This window comes from Plecotus auritus (assembly GCF_963455305.1).
Source record: "Plecotus auritus genome assembly, chromosome: 6".
Taxonomy (NCBI): Eukaryota; Metazoa; Chordata; class Mammalia; order Chiroptera; family Vespertilionidae; genus Plecotus; species Plecotus auritus.
In genome coordinates this window covers 174393177-174419951 of record NC_137773.1, presented here as the reverse complement: position 1 = coordinate 174419951, position 26775 = coordinate 174393177, and the positions used below count along the sequence as shown (strand labels likewise).

General features: G+C 46.8%; 1 protein-coding gene across 4 annotated transcripts in view; it reads right to left on the bottom strand.

Moving 5' to 3' along the window:
- The window catches only part of CNTN6 (contactin 6), a 173892-nt gene that overhangs the window by 27061 nt on the left and 120056 nt on the right, over positions 1–26775 (bottom strand). For all 4 annotated transcript variants that reach the window (XM_080673339.1, XM_080673341.1, XM_080673340.1 and 1 more), the window contains 3 exons: positions 25376–25505; positions 23895–24045; positions 3454–3581 (listed from right to left, as the gene is read on the bottom strand). In XM_080673339.1, coding sequence (XP_080529465.1) covers positions 3454–3581; positions 23895–24045; positions 25376–25505 — 409 coding nt within the window. The remainder of the gene's footprint in view (positions 1–3453; positions 3582–23894; positions 24046–25375; positions 25506–26775) is intronic.

The following is a 26775-nucleotide window of genomic DNA, read 5'->3' as shown; positions in this document are numbered from 1 at the left end:
CCACGCCCTGCCTTCCACACCTCCCTGTTCCATGTCCCTGCGTTCCACGCCCTGCCTTCCACACCTCCCTGTTCCATGTCCCTGCGTTCCATGCCCTGCCTTCCACACCTCCCTGTTCCACGCCCCCTGCGTTCCACATCCCTGCCTTCCACATCCTGGAAAGGCTGGTGCTCACAAGCTCTGACGTCTGGGTGGAAATGGTCTCCTCCCGAGCATCAGGGAAACAGAAATCTCAGATGTGCAGCTCAGACAACTTCCAAACCCTCTAAACACAGATAAGCCTTATCAGCTAAAACTAAGCTGGAGAGCATCTCCCTCTTGTAACTATTATCTTCTTACAAGCTATCTAACAACAACACGTCTTGCTTGACCGAGGCTGATAAAGAAATTCAAAGAGAGATGATAGTTTTGTCAGCTTTGCTAAAATTTCTCATTTGCTCCTTACCACCCTGTAGGTCACTATGTGATGATTTGGGTTTGAGAAACATAATTATAGTTGACTGTGTAATGACAATCGGATGGACATTCTAGATGAGAACACACACACACATGCACATACACTAAACCATTTTAACCAACAACCAGTTGACTACGCTCTTAATAGTCAAGAAAATGGTTGCACCCATGCATACTATTGTAATTCTTTCTCAGATTAAAACTTCACATCTGTAGGTTGTAAAGTAATAATTCTTTGGCAGTGATACCTTCAACATTCTAACATGAAAGGGAATTACAGGTAGGAGTCTCATTAAGCAGGTATGACAATAAGAGACTTTTCTTCCTTTTTTTTTCTATTCTCACCCAAAGATATGTTTACTGATTTGAGAGAGAAAGAAGAAGGGAGAGATGGGGAGAGAGAAACATCAATCAGTTGCCTCCTATACACACCCCGACTGGGTGGGGACTGAACCTGCAACCTTTGTAGGTGCCCTGACTGGGAATCGAACCCCATGATCTTTTGGATTAGGGGCTGATATTCCAACCAACTGATCCACTGGCCAGGGCTTGACGCCCTGTATTGCAAAGTATTCTAAGAAGCTTAAACCCTGAAACATTGAAATCTTTCAGATTCCAGGGCGAAGAAATTATGTGAAGGAAGGGGTGGAAGGTGGGACTCTTGCACTCCATCAATCAATATTTATTGGACGCATACAGTCCCCAGGACTGTCCCTGCCTTCCTCCTGCTTCTCTACTAGAGGAAGGAAAAGGTAGAGGAAAAATCGCAGACCTAATAAATAAGAGAACTGTTAGTTTGTTAGAAGAAGAAAAAATTTCCAGAAGAGGAAAGAGTGGAGAAGATTAAGGCGACCAGGAATGCGGACTTGGATCATTTGTTTTTGGATCATTTGTTTTCACAGTCCCAGGGAGAAACACCAGAAAAAAGGAAAAAAGTGAGTCCGTTGTTTTTCCCCACCGAGCACTCCTGTTTAGCTGTTTTCTCACAGAGAAAGAGGAGTCCTTGGGAATTTGGTGTAGTTTGTGGGGCAGCCCCAATGAAGAGCACTGTCTCCATCCTAAGAGCTGAGAACCGCCTCAGCAGAAGCCTGGCCACATGGCTCATCTGAAACACCCACTTTCTGCCTCAGAACCAAGCACAGTCCCGCTGCCCCCCAAGTTTCCCCATGAGTGAGTGTTCTCCTTTCTCTTCCTCCCGTTAATGACTCCCCGCCAGCATCATGATGCCGAAGGCCCGAGAAACATCTGAGGAAGAGAAACTTCATCGGCTCAGTCTACCCAGGAGCTGTTTTTTTTCTTAATCTCTGGAGTGAACAGATCCCTAGCATTGCATTTTAGCAGCAAAACCATGGGTCCAGCTCCCCCACCTCCACCCACCCCCCGTATTTCACAGAAACTCAGAGAAATGACATTTCTTTGGCTGCCGGCCCCCATCCTTCATCCTTCCTGTGCGACTCCCCCTGGATTTCTCATCCTGGGAAGGTGAGCTGCAGTGACTTCTTACTCTCCCCAGGTTCCAACCTGCTGCTGGAAATGAACCAAGCCCTGAGCTCTTGTAAATTTATATATACATATACATACATATATATATATATATATATATATGGGGACTGTATATATATATATATTGATTTCAGAGAGAAAGGGAGAGGGAGAAACATCAATGATGAGAGAATCATTGATCGGCTGCCTCCTGTACACCCCACACTGGGAATCAAGCCCACAGCCAGAGCATGTGCCATGACCGGGAATTGTGTACACTCAACCACTGAGCCACGCCGGCTGGGTTTCTTCTAAGTTTGAATGAGGCAGTAAGTCTTGTTTTCCCCTTAATGAACATGTTATTTTTTCTAACAGAGATCACTTACACTTCTCAGCCCAGGGTGGTGTTTACCAGACACTGGCTGGAGAAACCACCTTTTATTAAAGTAGCTAAAGACACTCCTTGAAACACTGTCCACTTCTGTCTTAGAAACCTTAAGACAATACAATATCAATGAAGTGACGTCCTCAAATCGCGCCCCCTGGTGGACACCAGCAACACTTCCCGAGTGTCTCAGACAAAGGCACAGTGTGCGAGGCAATGTGGGCAGAACCCCTGGCAGTGTTTCTGCAGGCAGCTTACAGGGTAGCTGGCGTGTAGCAGCTAATTCCTTCCTATGGAATACATTTACTCTTAATAAAAATGATGATAAAGCACCAATGGCCGTGTTTAATCATTTGGGCTTAATTAGCTGCTCAAACTGCTTTATCAAGACCGTCATTTTTATCATCCGGGAGGCGGCGGAACCGTGACAGCGACATGGTCCCAGTAAACATGCTGGTTTTATGAGCTGAGGCTCAACACAGTGAAATGGCAGAGTCGGGGAGTAGACACTTCTTCCCTAATTGTGTCCCTGGGCGATGAACGGGGTGCGTTTGGAGTGACGCCAGGATGGAAGCTGAAGAATGGGCTGTGTGAGTGCGTCTGTTTACCGTGATGGGACACAACAGCGACCTGCACCGACACTGATATTTTCATTGTCTCCCCTTTGAAACACCTGCTCCTTAAGGTGTCTGCCAGAGAGCCTGCGTCTCAATAACTACAGGGGTTAGAGAACTAACTGAACTGGTGATGCACCAAGCTGCCTCATGTGCAAGTAAAACTTTCATACAAAATGAGAGTTTCTGAAGGACATCTAACCAAGAGAAATAGTCTCCATTGACTTGATCAGAATGCCCCCCCTCCCCGCCCTGCACTGAGGCCTCTGTGGAAATTCAGATATTTAGGTGCAGGATTTAACTCTCGTTACCGACTGAGAGCATTTCCACTGCCAACACGCTCCCCTCGGCCATGGCCTGCCACTGGCAGAGCGCGTTATTAATGAACATGGGACACAACTCAGTAAATCGTGAAATCAAACGTCACCCATACACAGTGGGATGTGGGTTTGACACGACCGAGGCCGCGTGTGCACATGCGTCTCCAGTCTGCCCGCACAGCCCGGGACCACGTACCTTTCACCACGAGGCCGCCCGTGCTCCTTGCCACCCCGAATGGGTTCGTGGCCACGCAGGTGTAGGGCCCGGCGTCCGACCTACTGGCATTCTGGATCTTCAGGCTGCCGTCCTCCAAGACAAACACTCTAGAGAGAAAAGATGTGGTTGAGGGGAGCGGGCTCTCTACAACGGGCGTCCTCACTGCTCACGTCCATCCATCCAGCACTTTCCTAACCCGCCCGGTGCTGGTGACACTCGCCTCCCGGGACCGCGTCCCTCACTGCAGGCCTGCTGGCCTCCGCGCACTGGAATAAATGCCATTGCTTTTGACCTGACACGGAGGTGATCTTCTCGTGCCCTAACCTGGGAGGTCGTTGTTGGCTTCCAGGCACGTAGAAGCATCGGACAGGCTGTGGAACCTCAGAGGGAAGACGGGGAGGGTGGGCAGGGGGTGGGGAGAGGTAGAGATCAACCAAAGAACTTGTGTGCATATATGCATAACCCATGGACACAGACAACGGGGGTGAAGGCCTGGGCCGGGGGGCGGGGCAGGCTGGTAGAGGTCAATGGGGGGAAAAGGGGACATATGTAATACTTTCAACAATAAAGGTTAAAAATGAAAAGAATCAGAAGAGTGCTTGACGCTGCAATGCCCATTTGTTTGAAGAATAGCAAAAGCAACTATTGGCTGTGCGTTTTGAAAAGGCGACTTTCTGGTGAAAAGTGAACGTGGTGTTAGGGAAACGGAAGCCAGTTCGCTGGCTTTGTAAACCTGCTCTAATTTATCACTTCCAGCCAACAGGTGCTCCCTCATGACAAAGTTTGCCAGCGCTAGTGCCTTAGGGCCACCCGCAGGGTTCTGTGTTGGAAGACCCCACCCCCCCTCCACTGGTTATGTGGCCTAGTGGAGTGGAAAGATGAAGGCTTCCTAAATCAGACGCAAGCAAATGTTCCTAAAATGCATATAATCATACAGTCACAATGGAAGGGTAGCTGTTTAAGAAGTCCCAATCGTTCATAAAGTGATTCTTATTATATCTTCGCTGAAACTCAGAAATACTCAAAGGCAAACATCAGATTGTTGTAATAGGGGAAACTCTGAAATTGGTTTCTTCCTTTCTTCCTTTCTTTCTTTTGGTTGATTTGAGAGAGAGAGAGAGAGAGAGAGAGAGAGAGAGAGACAGAGACAGAGACAGACAGAGAGAGAGAGGGAGGGAGAAAGAAACATCAATTTGTTCCACTTATTTATGCATTCATTGGTTGTTTTGTTTTTTTTTAGTCCTCACCTGAGAATATGTTTTTGTTGATTTTAGAGAGAGAGGAAGGGAGAAAAAGAGAGAGAGAAACATGGATCTGTTGCCCCCTGTACGCTCCCAGGCCCAGGATCAAACCCGCAACCTTTAGGTGTACAGAATGACGCTCCAACCAACTGCACCACCCGGCCAGGACTATGTAAACAAAATTTAATGCCAATAGTTTTGAAGGCAAGAAAGGTAAGAGGGTTGGTATGCATGTCACATCCATTAACAATAACAAAACAGTATTTTTTGCATTGCAAACATGTCATTGTTTCTAGTATGTGTATTACATGCAATGTAACTAATACAATTAATTACCCCATTTGAAACACAGCAAATATCAGCCAACTATAACTTTTATAAAACCAGCTGCTTTTCCAGTTTGATATCACATGATCTCACTCATTTGTGGAATATAACGAACGGCATAGGCTGATGAACAAGAACAGATCCAGAGACTGAGAAACGGCGATCAGAACCTCAAACCTCAGGGAAGGAGGGGGTCGGTGGGAGTAAGGGGGAAAGATCAACCAAGGGACTTGCGTGCATGCATATGAGCCTAATCAATGGACACAGACAACAGGGGGGTGGGGCATGAGTGGGGGGTGGGGGGGAATGGGGGAATAAGGACACATATGTAAAAAAATAATAATAAAAAAACCCAGCTGCTGCTATTGGGTTTATTACTAGTGACAGGTTCTGCTTTCTGTCCTCAGGTTAGTGGAAGGGACCACATCTGGGTTTAGAATAGTTCATGGTACACAGTCAGATTGTTCCTAAGTCATTATCTTGGAATATTCCCCAACAGCAGACATTAGATATCTTATTTAATTTCTGAAATGTCTAGTTTCTTGGTCCCAATTTGCATCAACAATTGAATCCTACAATTATTGACACAGTAACAAAGCTATTATACTATGCAGCACACATCTGGCCAAATACAATTTCTCTGATTTAATTAGAAGAGGTGAAAGTGAGAAGCATGTGGGTGCGTGATCTACCACCAAAATTTAGGGATAACTAAGAACGTTCAGCAATATAAAAACATTACATTTTGGCTAATAAAACATTTTAAATGAATAAAAAATATATCTAAAGGCCATCAGACAAATTTCCCAACTGGTTATGCCAATGTTTATATATCATGTAATTTTTTTCCTTAACTTTCAGAAAGGAACAAGTCATGTTAACAGTAGTTTCATAATCACCCTTTGCAGGCTCCTAGCAATTGTTCAATAATGTTTGTTAAATTGAATTAAAATTGTCATCATTGAAACTGTTTATTTCTTTTGGACTCTTAGTCAATTGCTATTTTTCAAGTGCCATGTGGTGTCTGAAATACTGAGAAGGCAGACTGACAAAAACATTTAAAATCCATCTACGACTAAATAGTGAATGGGTGTTAGAGAAGGGATGGAAGGCCATCTCTGATTATCTCTGGCATGCATGCTCTTTCTAGAATCACCTCACCTTACTCACAGTAAACTAATTCTGCATGTTAACTATGACCCTCCAGAGTTCCTGCTGAATTACCATTAGATGTCCTAGAGTCTTATGTGTTTGAATCTCAGAATATGAATCAGAATTTGCATTTTATCAAGTTAACCAGTGACTGGTATGCACAATAACATTTGAGAAGCATGGATCAATTCATTATGAATCGAACTTCAGTTTATAAAGATTATCTTTATTTCTAAGTAAGAAGCCATCTTGTTTTCATATGATCAGCATGCAAAAATGTATATAAGAATAAAAAAGTTAGATTTAAATCATTTATGAAAGTAACCAAACTGATTTATAATTTATTTAAAAAATAGATTATTAAACAATCAATCTCCCTAGTGACCTAGGATATAGAAGCCAGATATTTACTTCTGAACTAAAATATTTCAATTTATCATTTAATGTTTTTTAATTAATAACAGATTTTAAAATATAGTAAGAAAACTTAATCTGTGACAATATACTAGTAGATAGAATCAAATGACCTAATCATAGCCCTACTTTTAAGCATAATAATTAAAAAAAAAAATTAAAGAAAAGTGAGAATTTCCAGTTCTGTCACATATCCTATCTGGGTTAGCAGAAACGACTTTTAAAAATCCAACTGAGATCAAATTGAACAAAGCAATTGCCATTTTCAGATAAGAAATAATGAATGCACGTGTAAAAATTAAACGTTAAAAAACACTGAAACATGTTAATTGATGGTTTTGGTAACTTTCATAGAGAAATATAAAGACTGAGGTTTTTCTATTCTTTTTTAGAATATTTAGAAGATATTTTAAATAGTATCTAAGGTTTGTAAAGGACTTATTAATATAATTTATCAAAATATTCTATCTTTATTTTATATAAGCTTCTTGGCATTTAGAAACAATATGCAGCTACAATTACAGATAAGCTTGGTTACCTGAAAAAAAAAGGGGAGAAATATTCTGGTGATAAAACTGGACATTTGTATGAATAATTTCGATCTGAAGTGAGTCTCTTGTAGGCAACATATATAAGGATCTTGTATTGTTATCCATTCAGTTGCCCTATGTATTTTGATTAGAGCATTTAACCCATTTGCATTTAAGTAATTGTTGGTAGATATGTATTTATTGCCATTTAACATTTCTTATAATACTGGTTTGGCAGTGATGATTTCCTTAATTTTTTATTGTCTGGGAAGCTATTTATCTGTCCTTTGATTCTAAGTGATAGCTTTGCTGGATAGAGTAATCTTGGTTGTAGATCCTTGCTTTTTATCACTTTGAATATTTCATGTCGTTGCCTTCTGGCCTGCAAAGTTTCTGTTGAGAAATCAACTGACAGTCTTATGGGGAGTTCCCTTGTAGATAACTAACTGCTTTTCTCTTGCTGCTTTTAAGATTCTCTCTTTATTTTTAACCTCTGCCATTTCATTTCTGATGTGTCTTGGTGTGGGTCTCTTTGGGTTCATCTTGTTTGTGACTCTTTGAACTTCCTGGGCTTTTATGTCCATTTCCTTTGCCAGGTTAGGGAAGTTTTCTTTCATTTTTTTTCACATAGTTTTTCAATTTCTTGCTCTCTGTTCTCCTTCTAGCATTCCCATGATACAAATGTTGGTAGGCTCAAAATTGTTTGAGAGGCTTCTTATACTGTCTTCATTTAGGGAGGATTTTTTTTCTTTTTACTGTTCTGATTTGGGTGTTTTCTGCTTCCTTATCTTTCAAATCACTGATCCGATCCTCTGATTCATCTACACCACTGTTGAATCCCTGTAATGTGTTCTTCATTTCTGACTGGTTCTTTTTTATGTTTTCTACTTCCTTTTTTATGTTTCCTTTCTCTTTGTTGATGTTCTCATGAAGTTCGTTTGCTCTTCCCCTAAGTTTATTGAGCATTTTTATAACCAGTGTTTTGAACTTTCCATCTGATAGATTGCTTGTCTCCATTTTGTTTAGTCTTTTTTTTCTGGAGTTTTGTTCTGTTCTTTCTATAAACTAGAAATGTTCATATTGTCTGTGTCACAGAGTAATGGGGAGTGAATGCTATAAGCTGTTTACATGCCTAGTACTCAGTCTGACTCCTAGTTAGCAGTCCCTCATGCAGTTTTTGATGAACTGGTTTCTGGTCCTGCTAAACAATCAAAGCACTTTCCCATGTACATGGACAGAAGCAACAAGGAAAGGAGGGAGTTCTGGGTCACAGTTTAGTTTGAACAGAGGGACCTGAAAGGTATGTTCCAAAGACCAGTTGTTGAATACATGCAACTTTCTCTCTGTGTACTTGGCATTTAACTTTACCATCCACAGTGCTCTCATTTTTATTTTGGGAATGGTACTAAGGTGGTTATGAGAACTGAATTAATTACGTGCTAGTGATTACTTTTATTCTTATTCTTTCCTGAAACTAATATTTTGCCTCTGTTTCCTGCATGTCACAGACTAGAGTTTCTGACTCTCGCCTGGCTCTTACCCATGCCTGGTGTGTTCAAGCCCTGCATCTGACTGGACCCTGCAGGACGTCTGTGGCTTTAATTCACTCATGCTGAGCAGCCCAGGACTGTCTTAGTTTTGGCCTCTCTGAGCTGACACTTGCCTTACAGGGTATGTGTTTCCTCCACAATTCTTCCTCTATAATCATTGCACAGCTCAATGAGCATACCCTTTCTCTCCGGTCTTTCTTCTCAAATATCCACTTAATTAGCATAGTTCAATTGTTTACACAATGGAATAGAACAAAAATTTCCCCAAATTATCAAAGCTTAGTATTCTATTTAGATGAATAAATCACAAATTAAGGCACTTGCATTTAAAGTGTTCTGTAAATATTAGAATTTCAAGACATTTACATGTGCAGATGTATTATAACCATTTAACAACAGAAAATTAATAATGAGTATGGTGAGGGACCACACTATTCCTTTAATTGCATTCTGAGCATAAAAAGGTAGAAATTCAGAAATATAAGCTGTGTCTGACAGTCAGGTGACCCTGGGAGATTTCACAGTGGCATTAGAAAATAGAACATGTGGAAAACGGAGCCACCAACATGCGTACACATGTCAGTGTTAACCAAGGAGTCGAAAGCAGGCTCCATGGCATGACTGAACATACAACCCTGCAATCTCCCCCGGTCAGGAATGTGAGGGACAGACCCCAAGAATAAAATTGTGGCTCTGCCCATTTGCCTGACTTACACTGTTGCCTACTTGAGGAGCTGTGGGGATGAAGCATCAGGAAGACAGATGACCTTAAGTGAACTCTCAGGATACTCACCTGGACCAGGTGTCAGATTTGTGTCATTCTAGGGAACTACCTGAAGACCAATAGGAAATCTTTTCACCCTTGCTTTGCTGGGTTGCATGTGATATCCATTAATTTAAACTTCATAAATATAATAGACACTAGAGGCCCAGTGCATGAAAATTAATGCACTGGAGGGCGGGTCCCTCAGCCAGGCCTGCCCCTCTCACAGTCCGGGAGCCCTCAGGGGTGGGAGGTGACCCGGCGATCAGAGGAAGGCGATGCCTCCATCACACCTCTGCTGCTGCCACTGCTGGCAGCGCAAGCCTTGCTGGCCCTGGTTACTTGAGCCTCAGACAGCCCTGGGCACTGGGCAGCTGCCATCCGAGGCTTGCCTGTGCCTCAGGCTGGCCCTGGGCAGCTGGAGGGCTGAGGGGAATGGGGGAGTCCAGAGGCAGGCATGCAGAGTGGCTGGACCCACCTAGGGGCGGGCGCGGCCATGCTGTGCATCTGCCACCCCAGCGGGGCTGAGGGGACTGGGCACCACCATCTTGTGGCTGTGGGCGCTGCCATTTTTGAGGGTGTGGCAGTCAATTAGCATGTTCCCTCCTTATTGGCTGTGGGCACCACCATCTTTGTGAGGGCATGATGGGCAATTAGCATATTCCCTTTTTATTAGCTAGGATGAGCATTCACATCATCCATTTTATGGCAACAACTAATCAAATACCTATCCAGTATGTACTTTGTCTACCTATAGAAAGTAGAGCTATCTATGTAGACTCCACTGTGGAACTAGAAAATGAGAAGGCTCTCATTTTTCGTTTGTATCAACCACAGGCCATCATGAAGTTTAAGGATATGAAAGACTAGCAATAGCTAAATTTCTTAAACTACAAAAAATTAGGACATTGGGCCATTAAAATTTCTTATTCCTGAAACTAGAGCAATAGTGCTATTTTTATAGTTAGATTATTAACTAGAGTATTGCTTCCAGTTTTGTCTAAAGATAATACTCTGGACCATGAAATTTTAATTGACTGTCTAATTTTACTGATTTGTAGAAAATGTAAAATAAATTGGACTAAAATTAGATAAGAAGTAGAAAAGTGTGTGTGAATTTTAACTCTGCACGTCTTAGATTTTAGGTAAAATGTCCCACTGGAATCCATTTTAGATCAAATATTGATATATTTTTAATAATTTCAGCACCTGATTATCATAGTTAATGTGAAACATCTATGCTAATATCAGTTTCATTTAATAGGTTATCTTTTAAAAATTCCTTATTTTAACAAGCTACAAGCAATAACATATATGATCTACAAACAAGTAAATACCAAGCTTGCTCATGTAAATAAAAATAAAGGTTCTCCTTAACATCAATGACTTTAAATGGCTCTATTCGCAATTAGACACACAAAATATCGCACACCCCTGGCCAGGGCAAATGTAAAGATGTAATCAATGGCTTAATGAAAACCTACATTGTCATTCCTTAGAAGACCAGAGTAATAAAAAAAAAAAGACACACAAAAAAACACACCCAACAACAACAACAAAAGAGATAACCCAGAAAAAGAGACCAAAAAAGAGAGAAAGAGGTAGAGAGAGAGAGTAAAAAGGACCTGCTATCTCAAGGGAGATGATTGAATGGGTCCCAGAAGATAAATTCTACAATCCACAGTACCCCCACAACATAAAGATAAGTTGTTTTTCCACATCAATAAAACATATTCTGGGGGTTTAATCCTAAGGTAACCACAGCCGGGATTCAGTCTTCGAATCCTGAGTCTGTGCTCTTTCTACCGAATCATTATGCTGCCCTGTATTTTGAATTTGATTTTTGAGAGTTCAAAAAAGCACCGCAATGTTAGCTTCTCAGAAAAGTTGAGAGAAAGAGGCAGAGATTCCCATATCCCCCATCCCACCCCTCAAAAAAAACAACCTCTCATTATCAATATTCCCCACCCGTTTAGGTGGTCATTGGTCACAACTGATGAACCTACATTGATGCATTCTGGTCAACCAAATACCACAATTCATCTTAGGGTTCACCCTTGGTGGTGTACATCCTAAGAGTTTGGAAAAGTGTATAATGGCTTGTATCCACCATTAGAGCATCATTCAGTATTTTCATTGTCCTAAAAATGGTTTGCGCTCCACCTCGTCACTCTCCCTCCCTCATTCCTTGGCAACCACTGGTCTGTTTCCTGTCTTCTCAGTTTTGCCTTTTCCAGGAAGTCACAGAGTGGCAGTCCCTGGCTTGTGACCTTCCATAGCGGCTTCTTTTGCTTAGTAATTTACACTTAAGGTTCTTCTAGGTCTTCCATGGCTTGGTAGCTCATTACTTTTTCATGCTGAATGATATTCCCGTGTCTGGATGGACCACAGTTTATCCATTCACCTACTGAAGGACATCTTGGTTTCTTCCGAATTTCGGGCAATTATGAACAAAGCTGTTATAAACATCCATGTGTGAGTTTTTGTGTGGACGTATGTTTGGGTAAATACCCAGAAGTCTGCCTGGTGGGTTGTATAGTGAAATTATATTTAGTTCTGTAAGGAGCCGTCACACCATCTTCCAGAGATTCTGCACCATCTGCATCCCCACCAGCAACAAGAGATGCCTGCTGCCCTTCCCCCACCCCATCCTCCCAGCACTGGGTGTTGCCGGTGCCTCGGTTTGGGCCATTCTCACAGGTGTGCAGTGCTGTCTCCTTGTTTTCCTTGGTGTTTCCCTGACACCATATGTCGTGGAGCATCTTTTCATGTGCTTATTTGCCGTCTGAGTATCTTCGTTGGTGATGTTTCTGCTAAGGTCTTTGGCTCATTATTCTTTGGAGTTGTTTGTTTTCTTACCATTGAGCTTTAAGATCTGTTTATATATTTCAGGTTATTGTCCTTTGCAAATATTTTCTCCCAAACTGTGGCTTGCCTGTTCATTCCGTTGGCATCATCTCTCACAGGACACACGATTTTAATTGGAATGAAGTCTAGCTTATCATGCCTTTCTTTCCTGGATCTGCCCTCCTAGTGGTATCTAAAAGGTCATCACCACATCCAAGGTTGTCTCAGTTTCCTCCTATTATCTTCCTGGATTGTATAGTTTTCTCTCTCACTTTTAAGTCTGTAATTCAGTTTTGAGTTATTTTGGGGTAAGGGTGTGAGGTCTGTGTTTAGATCCTTTTATTTATTTGCTAGAGGCCTGATGCACGAAATTCGTGCAAGGAGCTCGGCCCTCACAGCCTCAGCTTCATCTGGAAGGTCATCCAGATGGTCGTTCTGCTGTTTGGTCTAATTAGCATATTAGCTCTTTATTATATAGGATTTATTTGGCATATGGTTGTCTAGGTCTCTATTTCTTGAAAAGATGATCTTTCCTCCATTTCACACTCTTACTCCTTTGTCATAATTTCCTGTTCAGACAAGTCTTCACTCCCTCAGTCGACTGCAAGTTCTTGAGGGGAGTGATGGGTTCTGAGACTCTGGACTCTCTTTGACTCTCTGGCTCCCCCTGTTGGCTGTATCGCTTGGGATTGCTTGCTTGATTTCTATGTAAATTTTACATGCAAAATATGGATCACAGTAGCAATAACAACGTATGTTTGTTTTTAAAATTAAGAAGGATGTTAAAATGCTGAGCATAAGTCTCTAGAGCATAAAAGGGTTGGGGAACCTTTTATCTGCCAAGTGCCATTTGGATACTTATAACATCATTCTCGGGCCATACAAAATTATCAACATAAAAATTAAGTTGCTATATTTGGTCAAACATTTCATTAACTCACCCCTGATGCCTTGGCAGGGCCAGACCAAATGATTTCTTGGGCCTTATAGGACCTGAGGGCCAGACGTTCCCCACCCCTGGTCTAGAGGATAAAGAATCCCCAATATGGCAGCTCTCATTCTTTATTTCCTGTATCCTCCAAGAATACGGACAGCTATAGGTAGTTAATTAATATGTTTTCTGTTTATATCTACTCCAAAATCTTTGGCTTTTTCTTTCTAGGCCTGGATGTATGTTTATAAACATTATCAGCGAATTCCGTGAACTGGAGGCCACTTAGACAAATAACCGCTGTGTTTAAAAATGAGAGCTCGCTCTAGGTATGAACATGGTGGTGACTGGACTGAATGGCTGTTAGGTCTGCGCCGTGGGACACAGGGTATGGATCCAGGTGGAGAAACTCATTCAGATCTGGCTGATCAGGAATAAGACTTGCGGGTATTCTTCTGTAAACCCTCACTCATAAACTGAAGGTCCAGGGAAGGCTGTCATGAAATTACTGATGATGTGAACGTGGGCCCTGTTGGCAGGCTCCTAGTTATTCAGCCGGTTCACAGAAAACACGCAGTGCCATCTGTGGTGTGTCCTGAACCTCTGTCCCGGGCTCCCACTGATCACAGTGCTCCGCGGCCCCTCGCACGGAGTCGCACCAGGCCGTGGTGCGACTGTGTCTGCGTGGCCGGGGTGGGCAGACGGAAAAATTAAACCAAAATGGAAACCTACCCGGGTGGCCTCCCAAACGGGTAGCACATCAATTGAATTTTGCTACGTTTCCTCATGAAGTGCGTGTTTCTCAGGTGTCTGGGGAAACCCGGGCAGCGTGGGGCTCTGATTTGTCCTTTTTATAAAACATTCTCAACGCGCTGGAGGAATATATATTCTAAACAGATTCCATAGCTAATGTTATGCTTCCCAGAAACCCAGCAATCGAAGGAGATCCAGGCCATTATACAGCTAATGGGGTTAACCAGCCCAGGGCTGTGCAGAGGTGTCACACGTGGGGAGGAGAAATGGACTCAGACGATTTACATGAAATAACATGACTGCCGCAGTGTCTACTGTTTTTAATCCCCAATATCTGCAGTTGTACTTTATGTCTAAGGCGTAATTGCTGGTATAAACAGCCGCGCATCTCAAAGCCAAGTTTCTCATTCTGCTGCCCTAAACTTCCAAGCCAACACCAGGCACCAAACACTCGGAGCTCATAATTCTTTAGACTGCGTGTGACTCCTCATTTTACACATGCAGATCATTTAGCACCAGCTTTGTGGCAGCTGACACACCACACAAACACAGACTCGACCTGGGGTGACTGAGTTATGACAGATTCGGAGGTGGCAGGTGAGGGCAGTGCTCAATGACGTGGTTATGGGGTCGCGATGTGTCTGTGCCGATGACCCACCAGGGAATGTGGGCTGATGACTAGCCCCTGTGAGGAAATCGGCTTGAACACAAACTGCAGCATCAGACGTGAGGTTGAGCTCCCTGAACCCGGGGGCCGGGGAGGGGAGGGGGGACGGGCAAGAGGACCCCTGAGCTTGTGGGGAGACAAAGGGAAAGGGAAAGAAAAGCAACCTGTTTGCTGCATATTCTTGGGTGCCTAAGACAACACAAGGGAGACTTAATGCAGATGCGGATGCTAACACGCCTTGCAGCTCAAGCCATCAAAAGATAGGAAATTAAGAAGTTGGCCAAGGACAAAAAAAGTAGTGAACACAGGACTTAAAAGAAAAAACTGGGGGAGAACCCACTGAAAAGACAGCGGGAGGGCCTGGCTGGTGTAAGTCAGTGGTTAAGCATTGACCTATGAACCAGGACCACGTTTCCATTCCTGGTCAAGGGCACATGCCCAGGAGGCAGTAGGTCAGTGATTCTCTCTCATCATTGATGTTTCTGTTTCTGTCTCTCTCTCTCTCCCTTCATCTCTGAAATCAATAAAAATATATTTTTAAAAATATGAATAAATGATACTTCCTTCATTACTATCTTGTGAAAAGTAAAACCAATGATGTCTCTAACATCTTAACACACTGTCTATCCATGACAGGGACTCCACGGATGGATGTTATTGTTACCATTATTATTACATGACTAGAGGCCTGGTGCACGAAATTCGTGCAAGGGGCTCCGCCCTCGCAGCCCCTCACAGCCTTGGCCAGCCCTCTCAGCTCTGGCTTTGTCTGGAAGGTCGTCCAGACAGTCATTCTGCTGTTCAGTCTAATTAGCATATTAGCTCTTTATTATATAGGATGAGACTCAGGGTCAAGTCTGGATTGGTCAACTTAATCTGAGGTAGAATTGAAATGTATGAGCTAAGTATATGTGAGCATTCCTCACGTAGTCAGAGTCACCTGTTGGCTGACTCACAAAATGTGTTTTTGGAGGGATCATGGGGAAATGTGTCCCTTACAGACAGGAAGGTGGCATGAACCTTGACCTGGCCGCATTCAGGAACCTGACCCTGCAGGAGCAGCCGAGTAAGGAACCTAACCCCACGCCCTCCTGTCCTGAAAGAGCCCTCGGTGCCAGCTGGGTGGCCTCCCCCCACCGGCGGCCTCTCTGGGCCTGCAGCCGAGGGAGAGACTGTGTCTCCATCTCCGTCCGTGGTGATGGTGACGTGTGCCTCTCTGCACAGGTGGTGCCTACCTCCCCGCCTCTCCCAGGAGACTGAGCGCATTCACATTTATAAACCCGGAACGTTCCGCAGGCCTGTCAGCTGGGTTTGCAACTGTGCTTATAAATAAATGAGCAGTTTGACAAGTCACACTTGAGAATCTGCAAATTGTCACTCAAAGCAGTAATCCTCACACTGTGCTCTCAGGAGATCTGGGGTTCTTGGAGGCGGGAGGAGAGGCAGCAGGCCTCCGGGACATTAGGTGATTACTTCAATTTAAAATATTTTCTGAAATGGGTGCTTGCATAAGTTTCATTGGGAAAAGAAACAAGTTCGACCGTGGAAAAAAAAGAAAAAAAAAAAAATTAAAAAAAAATCCAGAAATAGGAAAATAATAGCCAATGAGTCAGGAAATGCCCAGACTTGCTCTTCATTGAAAAGATGTTGAAAGACTGGCTTCCACACAAAAGGTATGCATTTTACTTATTTAAAAAATATATTTTTATTGATTTCAAAGAGGAAAGGAGAGGAAGAGATAGAAACATCAATGATGAGAGAGAATCCTTGATTGGCTGCCTCCTGCACGCCCCACACTGGGGAACGGGCCTGCGACCTGGCCATGTGCCCTGCCCGGGAATAGAACCGTGACCTCTGGTTCATAGGTCCACATAACCACTGAGCAACATAGGCCAGGCTACTTTTCCAGCTGGATCATAATCCGTCCAGATAGCAATCCTATTTCTATCTGATTGCTTCTGTCCTTTCTGTGCTGCAGGCCCGCCGCGCCTGGCCGCAGGTGTGGGTGTGACCGTACACCTGTCCTGAGTAAGCCTCATTTTACTGTGAGCACACCACGTCATCACTTCCTTAACCCGAATCAAACCAAGAACAAAAGGTTATTTGTCTAAACCGCAATAATAACTGACCTTTTGTGCCTATGAAATCATTGCTCTTGAATATTTATGTAAACTTTGGAAGATACGAATGTCACTCGGAAATTACCTAAGAGCAGGAAAGTGACTGGACACCGTGGCGGAGTGAATTGTATTCACATTGTGAGAAGGTACTGGCTGCAGGCTCCTCCCCGGCCCTGGTTGGGGCATGTGCGGGAGGCAACCAACCAATGTTTCTCTCTCTCTCCCGCTCCCTTCTGCTCTCTCTAAAAATCAATGGCAAAATATCCTCAGGTGAGGATTAACCGAAAAGAAAATAAATAAATAAAAGAAAAGGTAAGTGGGCCGAGCACTTGCGCCTCCTTGGCCGTGAGTGGAGGAAGAGCTGGGTGTTTCAGTACAGGGAGCCGAGTTCTGGAAGAAAAAGTGACTCGCCGAGGTTTGTGGCTTTTAAGTAATAGTTTGCGCCCAACTCGTGTTTCATCTCTGGAGCTTCTCTTGGGAGCAGAGAGGGAGAATTTACAAAATGCGATTCCCCGCCCTGCTCCCTCCGAGGGCCTCAGCCGTGGGCACGGCCCTGGGAGCTGAGTGCCCACCTGCTGCCTCCTGGCATCACCGGGGAAACCCAGGGACCGTCCCCCCGCTCCCAGCCCCTCCACAGGAGCGCACACCTCTCCGGCAGGATGCGGTGCAGGGATGGACGGGAGGGACTGTGTGCTGGTGGAATCCTACTCTGTCCTCTCTGTCCTGGGTTGAAGCCACGGGATGTCCTCTGCCATCACTAAGGATTGTAAGGGGGGCTCCATCCGGGGGGTCTAACCCAGGGCAGCGGGGGGCGGGGCAGGTGCGGGCAGGCGGGCCTTACACCTTTCCTGAGCAGAGCTGTGAGAGCTCGCGGGCAGGTGGTGCTGCAGGCAGCCTGCCAGGGTCAGTCAGTGGCCAGCCCGGAGGCCAGGCCGGGAACGCTGGGTGGCGAGAGGGAAAAGCGAGGGCAGACTGACGGGCACCCTCGGGATCTGGGCTCGTGACATCTTCGTGGGACGGAGGCAGCGGCGGCAGATGGCGGCTGACATCTCTCCTGACATCTTCGCTTGTATCCCCTCACAGGGCCTCGCCGTAACAAGGCTCTCAGGAGCCGCGTGTGAATGATGTAAAATTTCATTACACAGAGGCAGCGCCAAGGGGAGGCGGGAATGAGCCAGGCATTATGCAGACTGTCACTCTCCCTCGAACACTGGGCATACGGTTCGTTTGCCTCCTTGATATCATGCTACCTGATGTACTAAGCACGATTGCATTAAGGAGCGGGTGACACAAAATACAATCAGGTTGATGTGCTGGTGATTACAGAGCTCTGCCTGCCGGGGAGAGAACAGGGCGGGTGGCCGGCCTGCCGGTAGCCACATCCTGGCTGCAGCTGCATGGAAGAGGCACGTGTGGATGGGGTCTTGATTAAGGCTGAGCACTTGGGGGTGAAGGCAAGAGAAAAAGGCGTGGCGGTGATTTAGAAAGGAGACATTGAGCGCTGGCCAGTTTGGCTCAGTGGATAGAGCACCGGCCTGCAGACGGAAGGGTCCCAGGTTCCATTCCGGTCCAGGGCACACACCTCAGTTGCAGGCTCAATCCCCAGTAGGGGCCGTGCAGGAGGCAGCTGATCAGTGATGTTCCTCTCTCTTTGTTGTTTCTATCTCTTTATCCCTCTCCCTTCCTCTCTCTCTAAAAATCAATAAAAATATATATTTTTTAAAAAGGAGACATTGAGAGACACACAGAGCAGGGTCAGGGGGAAGGAAGCATGCAGTGCCAGCCCCTGGCATCCAGGCCGCCAGCATGCTGCCCCGGGGCAGGTGGGCCTGAGGCCCCGGGAGACAGTGGGGCCGCGCCATGCAGCGCAGCGGGCTCCGTCACTAAAGGAAGGACTGTGGGGTTGACCAAGTGGCAGCAGGAAGGACTGTGGGGTTGACCAAGCGGCAGGATGACGACAAGCTAATTTATCCTGGTCCCTTGGTGTGCCTGTGCCAACTGCCTCCAGACAGGTCTGCCCAAAGGCACCTTCTACCCACGGCGGCGAGAAGAAAGATGGAGTGCTCCCTCAAGAACTACCACAGAGAACGCCCTGCTGGCCTCGCATCCTCGTCTCCTTCCCCTGGTCTCTGCTTTCCCTCCACTCTCCCTGACTCCTCTCACTGCCCCCGCCCCCAGCCCTGTCCCACCGCAGAACCTTGGCCTAAGAGGGCGTCTCTGGGCTGGAGTGCCCCGGATGGAAGTAGAGAGGGCCTGCCACGTTTTTTTGTTAATCTTCATCCAAGGATATTTTTTTCTTAGAGAGATTGGAAGGGAGGGGGAGAGAGGGACAGAGAAAGAGAGAGAGAAACATCTATGTGCGAGAGACACATTGACTGGCTGCCTCCTGCACATACCCCAACCGAAGCTGGGGATCCAGCGTGCAACCGAGGTACCTGCTCTTGACCCTTTAGTCCACAGGCTGACGCTCCAACCCCTGAGCACACTGGCCAGGGCAGGGCCCTCCAAGTTTTGACCTTAAAGGCAAAAATACTAAATAAGCCCCATTATTAGATTCCACGCCACCTCACCGGGTCAGCTGTTCCCACGTGGTACATGCCTTTGCTAAGGCCAGGGCCACGCAGGGTGTAAGGGTATCATTGATGTAGGGTGATCCAGGCTGAACCCCGATGGCAGATCTGGGTGCACCTACCCATCATACTCTCTGAGCCGGGGAGGGGGAGAGGAGTATGTTTGATGCAGTTGGTTCCTAGGTGTCCAGAGTCCGCTTGGTAATGCCTGTGGCCCGTGGTCCCTTTCTGAGACCCACAGCCAAGAGACAGAATCGCTGTCCTCCAGGGACCGGTTCTTGAGGAATGAGCTCGGCCTCATTCGTAACGTCTGTACCTGGCTCTTTGGGGTAAACGTGGTGCAAACATACCCATGTGCTCTGTGGCAACTTCCTTTCTCAGAAACGCATCGGAATGTGAAAAAAAGGTCCTTAAAGTTTTGGGAATATTCAAAGTGTCTGGTATACTGCCCGGCATACAGGAAGCGCTTAAAATGGTTATTTTCTTTATGAATGGCCGTTTGCCTGACACATTGCTGGATTTTATTGTGTTTATTTTGGAATTAGGGAGAACTGGGATAGCGTTGAGTTTGTGTTGTGTTTTATTTTTTAGGAAAATGACGAAGAAATGTGGTAGAGTATTTATGAATTCAATTATTATACCTTCAACAATAGGAAACATCACTCTCCCTCTCTCATTGCTGTCGTTCTGAGCTCGTATGCCCACTCGGTTAATGTCCCTTCAGAGGACACATCTGGGCTGTGTGTCCAGGGCGAACACTTCCCGGCCAATGCCCCAGGGATCACGGGGCAGACAGAGATAAATCCAGACCTTTGGTTTCCGTCTTCACTCGCTAAGTGGATCCACAAGGAAAAAAAGAGCCATTAATCAAACTTGGCAGATGTGGGCTTGGTTCCCTGGTCACGTGCGAATGCCCCAGAGCTCGGCGTCATCTGTGTCCTCTGACTTCCGTGGGGGCGCTGCAGTGTCAGCAGGCGGGCAGGTGAGGACCTGTCCTGGGGTTCACATGAAGAATGGACCCCAGCAGTAAACCCGCCCAATCACCCTGCCCCCCGACACACACTACCCTGTCACCGAGTCTCATTCAACCATCTGAGAGGAGCACGATTTTCCCTATTTTTCAAGTGACTCAGCCGAGGACCCATGAAGGGAAAGGACTGGCTAGGCCCGGCCTGTGTGGCTCAGTGGTGGAGCGTTGACCTAGGAACCAGAAGATCACAGTTCGATTTCTGGTCAGGGCACATGCCCAAGTTGCAGGCTCGATCCCCAGTAGGGAGCGTGCAGGAGGCAGCCAATCAATGATTCTCTCTCATCATTGATGTTTCTATCTCTCTTTCCCTTCCTCTCTGAAATCAATTTTTTTAAAAAAAGGACTTGCTGGAAGTTATCGACTGAGCGAGGAGCAGAGTTGGGACTTGAATGCAGATCCTCACACTCCATTAACTTTACAGAAAACTCTTTCTTGGGAAAGGATGGTGTGTGTGGCATAGGTGGGCGGCTTGACACCTTATCCACAACGTTTTCCCTGGTTGAGCCGTTGGGATAGAATAGGAGCTCATTAAATATTTAGGGGATGAATGAATGAACACATCATGGGCCTATTAATTATTAAATGAGTTTTGGGTTTCACTTAAGGCAGGTGGACACAAGCAAAACAAAGCGAGTCCTGTCATCCATTGATGTAGCGACCCAGCAACTATCTACTGACTCTCCTCCATGCTCCAGTCTTGTGCTGGGGCTGGGCCTCAGGCAGTGTGCTGAAGAGGGGGCTCAGGACCCTGGGGGTGCTTACAGTCAGCTGCCAGGGCTCTGTCACCCCCGGCTCCATCCAGCCAGATCATGCCACCTGTTGTGACAATTCTCAGCAATGACCATGTTTGGCTCAGTCACTTGGCCACCTGGGCAAATTCAGGACCAGGGACACAATGATCACCAGGACAGAATGTGCCAGCACACCTGCCAGGTGAACGGCTGCGCTGCTTCCGAATATGTGATTTCTCTTCCGACATCACTGCCTAGGGAGAATGGTCAATGCTTCGTAAAGGCGCTTTTCTATCGCTTCGTCTTCAATAAGTCCCCGAAACGGGGGCCTCAGAGGGAGCAAGTGGGCCAGTGTTTTTGCCCAAGGTCAGGCCACTGGCCGGTGATAGAATTGGGACCAGAGCCCTGGTTTCCCATCCCCCCCCGGGCTCTGTGTCACACACCCCACTCTCTCCGAAGGAACACGCCTGGGCCTCCCTTCTGTGTGGGTGTGTGTCTGCGATGCTGTCTGCCTATGTCAGTGGGAGGAGAACTCGCGGCTCTGACAGCCACCGTGGGGACAGACCCCTAAGGCAGAGCTCCTGAAATAGCCCCGCTTCCGTCGTGCACACAGGCCGATACGAACACGTGAACCTCACTGAGAACTGTTGCTCGATGTGAAGTTTGGTTAAATCCTTTGATGACAGCCCTTTGGAACATACAGAGCTGAGTAGTTCCCATAATCCACACAGCAGGAAGGGCCCGCGTGGGGGACGGGAGACCGGGCCTCACACCGCGGCCTCGTCGCTTACTGGCTGTGGTGTGCGCTGTCTGGGTTCACACAAGAGTGGAGGAAATTGCCTACCTATATCTACGGCACCATTTATGTAAGTAGGCAATGCAGTGCGATTCCTTTAAATAGGCGTCTTTAGAGCCTTTTCAACCATTCCCAGGTAGTTACTCTTTATTGGAAGCAAGAGTTAGTGACAATGACATTTCAAAGTAGACAGGACCATGTAGAAATTTTATAACTGAGAGTAAAAAGGTACTTTTCCCGGTACAGGCATTTCCAAGGTCAAGAACTAAAAATCCTCCTCCTTCCTTTCCTCCCTCCCTCCCTCCCTCCCTCCTTCCCTCCCTCCCTCCTTCCCTCCTTCCTTGCTTCCTTCCTTCTTTCCTCCTGTCCTCCCTCCTTCTCTCCCTTCCTTCCTTCCTTCCTTCCTTCCTTCCTCCCTCCCCCTTCCCTCCTTCCTTCCTTCTTCCCCCCTTCCTTCCTTCCTTCCTTCCTTCCTACCTTCCTTCCTTCCTTCCTTCCTCCTGTCCTCCCTCCTTCCCTCCTTCCTTCCTTCTTCCCTTCCTTCCTTCCTTTCCTTCCTTCCTCCTGTCCTTCCTTCCTTCCTTCCTTCCTTTCCTTCCTTCCTCCTGTCCTTCCTCCTTCCTTCCTTCCTTCTTCCCTCCCTTCCTTCTTTTCCTCCCTCCCTTCCTTCTTCCCTCCCTTCCTTCTTTTCCTCCCTCCCTCTCTCCCTCCCTCCCTCCCTCCCTCCCTCCCTCCCTCTCTTCCTTCCTTCCTTCCTTCCTTCCTTCCTTCCTTCCTTCCTTCCTTCCTCCTGTCCTTCCTCCTTCTCTCCTTTCCTTCCTTCCTTCTTCCCTTCCTTCCGTCCTTCCTTCCTTCCTTCCTCCTATCCTCTCTCCCTCCCTCCCTCTCTTCCTTCCTTCCTTCCTTCCTTCCTTCCTTCCTTCCTTCCTTCCTCCTGTCCTTCCTCCTTCTCTCCTTTCCTTCCTTCCTTCTTCCCTTCCTTCCCTCCTTCCTTCCTTCCTCCTGTCCTTCCTCCTTTCCTTCCTTCCTTCCTTCCTTCCTTCCTCCTGTCCTTCCTCCTTCTCTCCTTTCCTTCCTTCCTTCCTTCCTTCCTTCCTTCCTTCCTTTCCTTCCTTCCTCCTGTCCTTCCTCCTTCTCTCCTTTCCTTCCTTCCTTCCTTCCTTCCTTCCTTCCTTCCTTCCTTCCTTCCTTCCTTCCTTCCTCCCTCCTATCCTCTCTCCCTCTCTCCCTCCCTCCCTCCCTCCCTGTTCTCTCTGTGAAAACTCTCCTGGCAGGCAGGAATCTCCTCCAGGTCTTCTGGGAGGAAACCACTTCCTTCTCCTCGGGAACCTCTCTGCTTGGCTCAGGTGCGGAGCTAATGCTGTCGGGAGCGGACACCTGTGTGACCATTTGAAAGACACAGGCCAGGTGTGCGGGTGTGAGTCTCCCTTCCCTTGTGTGACACTCTTCTCCTCGGGAGCCTCTCTCCTTGGCTCAGGTGCGGAGCTAATGCTGTCGGGAGCGGACACCTGTGTGACCATTTGAAAGACACAGGCCAGGTGTGCGGGTGTGAGTCTCCCTCCCCCTGTGTGACACTCTTCTCCTCGGGAACCTCTCTCCTTGGCTCAGGTGCGGAGCTAATGCTGTCGGGAGCGGACACCTGTGTGACCATTTGAAAGACACAGGCCAGGTGTGCGGGTGTGAGTCTCCCTCCCCCTGTGTGACACTCTTCTCCTCGGCGGGGGGTCAGGAAAAGTCTTCACGCGGGATAGCGGAAGAGGTCTTAAAGGAGCTCGGAAACTATCTCTTCCAAGCCTGCGCCCCGAATGTACGGCAGCCACATTACGCAGCCGGCCTCAGCTCCGGGAGGTCTTTAGTGTTTCCGCCCTGTGGGCACTTCCGAAGCCCCGGATTAGCAGTAGTGGGGTATGGTATGGGAGGGGATTTGGAAAGACCTCACAAACCAGGCATTGCATTCCCAGCTATTTCAAACGGTGAAAACACACACGGACCACTCACCTGCGGCTGCGCCCCAGGCCCTGCGCACCTCGGCTCCAGGAGACGGTGGCCCTGGGGAAGGCCCGCGGTCTGCACTCAATGGCAACATCCCCGCCAACTTGAACCACTGATGTTTTCTTAATGGGATTGTTGGAGAAATCAGGAGCTGACGCTGAAAAACAAAACGTGTAAAAACCTGTTGAATCGCTCACACAATGAACCTACAGGAATGCAAACCATAGGCAGCGGTCGTCAACCTTTCGGACCGCGAGGCCCAGCAGTAACCCGTGGACCCTCGGTTGTGGACCGCTGCTCCAGAGGGACTGTGCTTAGCTTCCTCTCCCTGCAGCCCAGGCTTGCATTGTGGAAAACAGGCGTCCTCAAACTACGGCCCGCGGGCCACATGCGGCCCGCCAAGGACATTTATCCGGCCCACTGGGTGCCGCTGCCTGTCCTGCTTAGCAGCCGACTCGTCCCGGGCCCTCAGTGCGCATAGGAATTTGTTCATAGTTGTTTTTTTAAACTATGGTCCGGCCCTCCAACGGTCTGAGGGACAGTGAACTGGCCCCTGTGTAAAAAGTTTGAGGACCCCTGGAAGACTCGGTAAAGGTCTGCTGAGGGAACCAGCCACCGGGAAGAAGCAGGGCGACTTGTGGGAAACTCCACCCATCCTGCACCCAGGTCCCTGCTTGGGTTCTGGTTGCTGACCTAAAAGGGATGCTGCAAGGACTCGGGATTTTGCTCTTCTAAGGAGAGGGAAGACGTCAGTTCCATTGCCTCTCATTTGCCTCGAGCAGGGACCTGATGTTGGTAGCCACAGCAGCCATCCCAGAACCAGCCCGAGGAACGTGTAAAGAATGACACCCTGCCCAGCCGGCATGGCTCAGTGGTTGGGCATCGACCTATGAACCGGGAGGTCGCAGTTCGATTCCTGGTCAGGGCACATGCCCAGGTGGCGGGCTTGATCCCCAGTAGGGGGCGTGCAGGAGGCAGCCGATCAGTGATTCTCTCTCATCATTCATGTTTCTCTCTCTCTCTCCCTCTCTCTTCCTCTGTGACATGAATAAAAATATATTTTTTAAAGAAGAATGACATCACCACGGTGCCATGCCAGGCTCGGCCATCACACCTGACCTTCTCCTTAAGAGAGAAAAGGAACCCCTGCTTGTGAAGTCACTGTAAACTGAGATCTCCTTTCCTCGGTTTCATTTTTATTTGCAGCTGAAAGCATTCCTGATGGAACTTTCTGGATTATATTCAAAACCTCAGCTGGAGGAGCCTCTTGGCTGGGAGGGCCCAGGGGTGGCGCCTCGGGGAGCCCTAGCGGATTCCCCAACCAGAATAAGAATCACCCGCGTTTTTCAAAAGCTAGCTTAAACGTCTCCCCATTATTTCAAGGGAAAGCAATTTCTGATGCACAGAAGCATTGGGCTAACATTCTGTCTAATCACAGCTTGCTCAAATCTCATTCTGAATCTCATGGTTATACATGAAGGCCTTACCTAATACTCTCAGCTCCGCATTTGCATAGATTGTCTGGTGTTTGTTTTCGGCAGCACACTGGTAGACCCCGGAGTCAGACACATTCAGCATAGTTATGGTGAGTGTCCCATTTTCTACTTGAATTCTTCCCTAATAAAAAAAGGAGTCATGTAAAGAGGCGGGGACGTTAATGCGGGCATTCTCTTCATCAGAGCCGATTATGCACCGTCTGTGCAATCGCTGTGCTATGATGCGAACTGATGCTTATGAAGATGAGGCGCAGACACAGAGGGGCCCCGAGCAGCTTCCTGAAGTTAAAAAAAAAAAAAAATGGAAATATGCCCGGTGTCATTTGAGTGTATTCTGTTACCTCATTCCTGTGGAAATTGGCATGATCTACATAGAGTGTATGTTACATTCCTTTATATAGGGTCTAATCTGGAACACATCACCACTGCAATTATTCCCATTGTTGACTGTATTAGACACGGGTATCAGAGTTAGAATAGTTCCCGGCCTTCTCCTCACAAGGTCTCAAAAAGACCTGGATGGATCACTCGGTAACTTTCTAATTGCATCATGCATAGCAGGGGCTGAATTTCTCTTCCACAGCCAACTATAAAGTGAGCTTACACAGCCCAGACCCATTACGGACTCCCATTTGGGGTGCAGAGTTACAGTTTTGAGTGTGCATTGTGAAATCATTTAACATTGCAAATACAACTCAAAATGAACTATTTCAAGGTACCTAGTACCATCCTCTGAAGAGAAACAAGTCAGCTGAGGAAACAGAGGGTGTTCTGGGCCAGTGGTCAGCAAACCGTGGCTCGCGAGCCACATGCGGCTTTTTGGCCCCTTGAGTGTGGCTCTTCCACAAAATACCACGGCCTGGGCAAGTATTTTGAAGAAGTAGCATTAGAAGAAGTTTAAGTTTAAAAAAATTGGCTCTCAAAAGAAATTTCAATCGTTGTACTGTTGATATTTGGCTCTGTTGACTAATGAGCTTGCCGACCACTATTCTGGGCGAAAGGCATGCAGGGAATTCCCACTGAAGCCAGAACAAAGAGCGTCATTATGTCCGGCCTCTAAATAACAGGTGTCTTTTTTTTTTTTTTTTTTTTTTTGTCTCTGGCTGTGCCTCCACGTGCAAAGCAAAAGGGAGAGTTAACACAATTATTTGGATAATTTGATGTGAAAGCAACAGCTCTGCCTCACTTTCTGTGGCTTGTAGAAGAACATGAGATTGGAAAATGCGGAAAAACGGGGTTAGACAGAGTTGTTGGTTTTCTCGAAAGCACGATACTGGGTAAGATGAAGACCTTGGGTCCCGGAACCAGGTGGACAAAGTTCAGAAAACTGATGCCAACGTTCCCTAGCTGCACGGCCTTGATCGGTGGCCAAACTTCTCTGAAGCCAATTT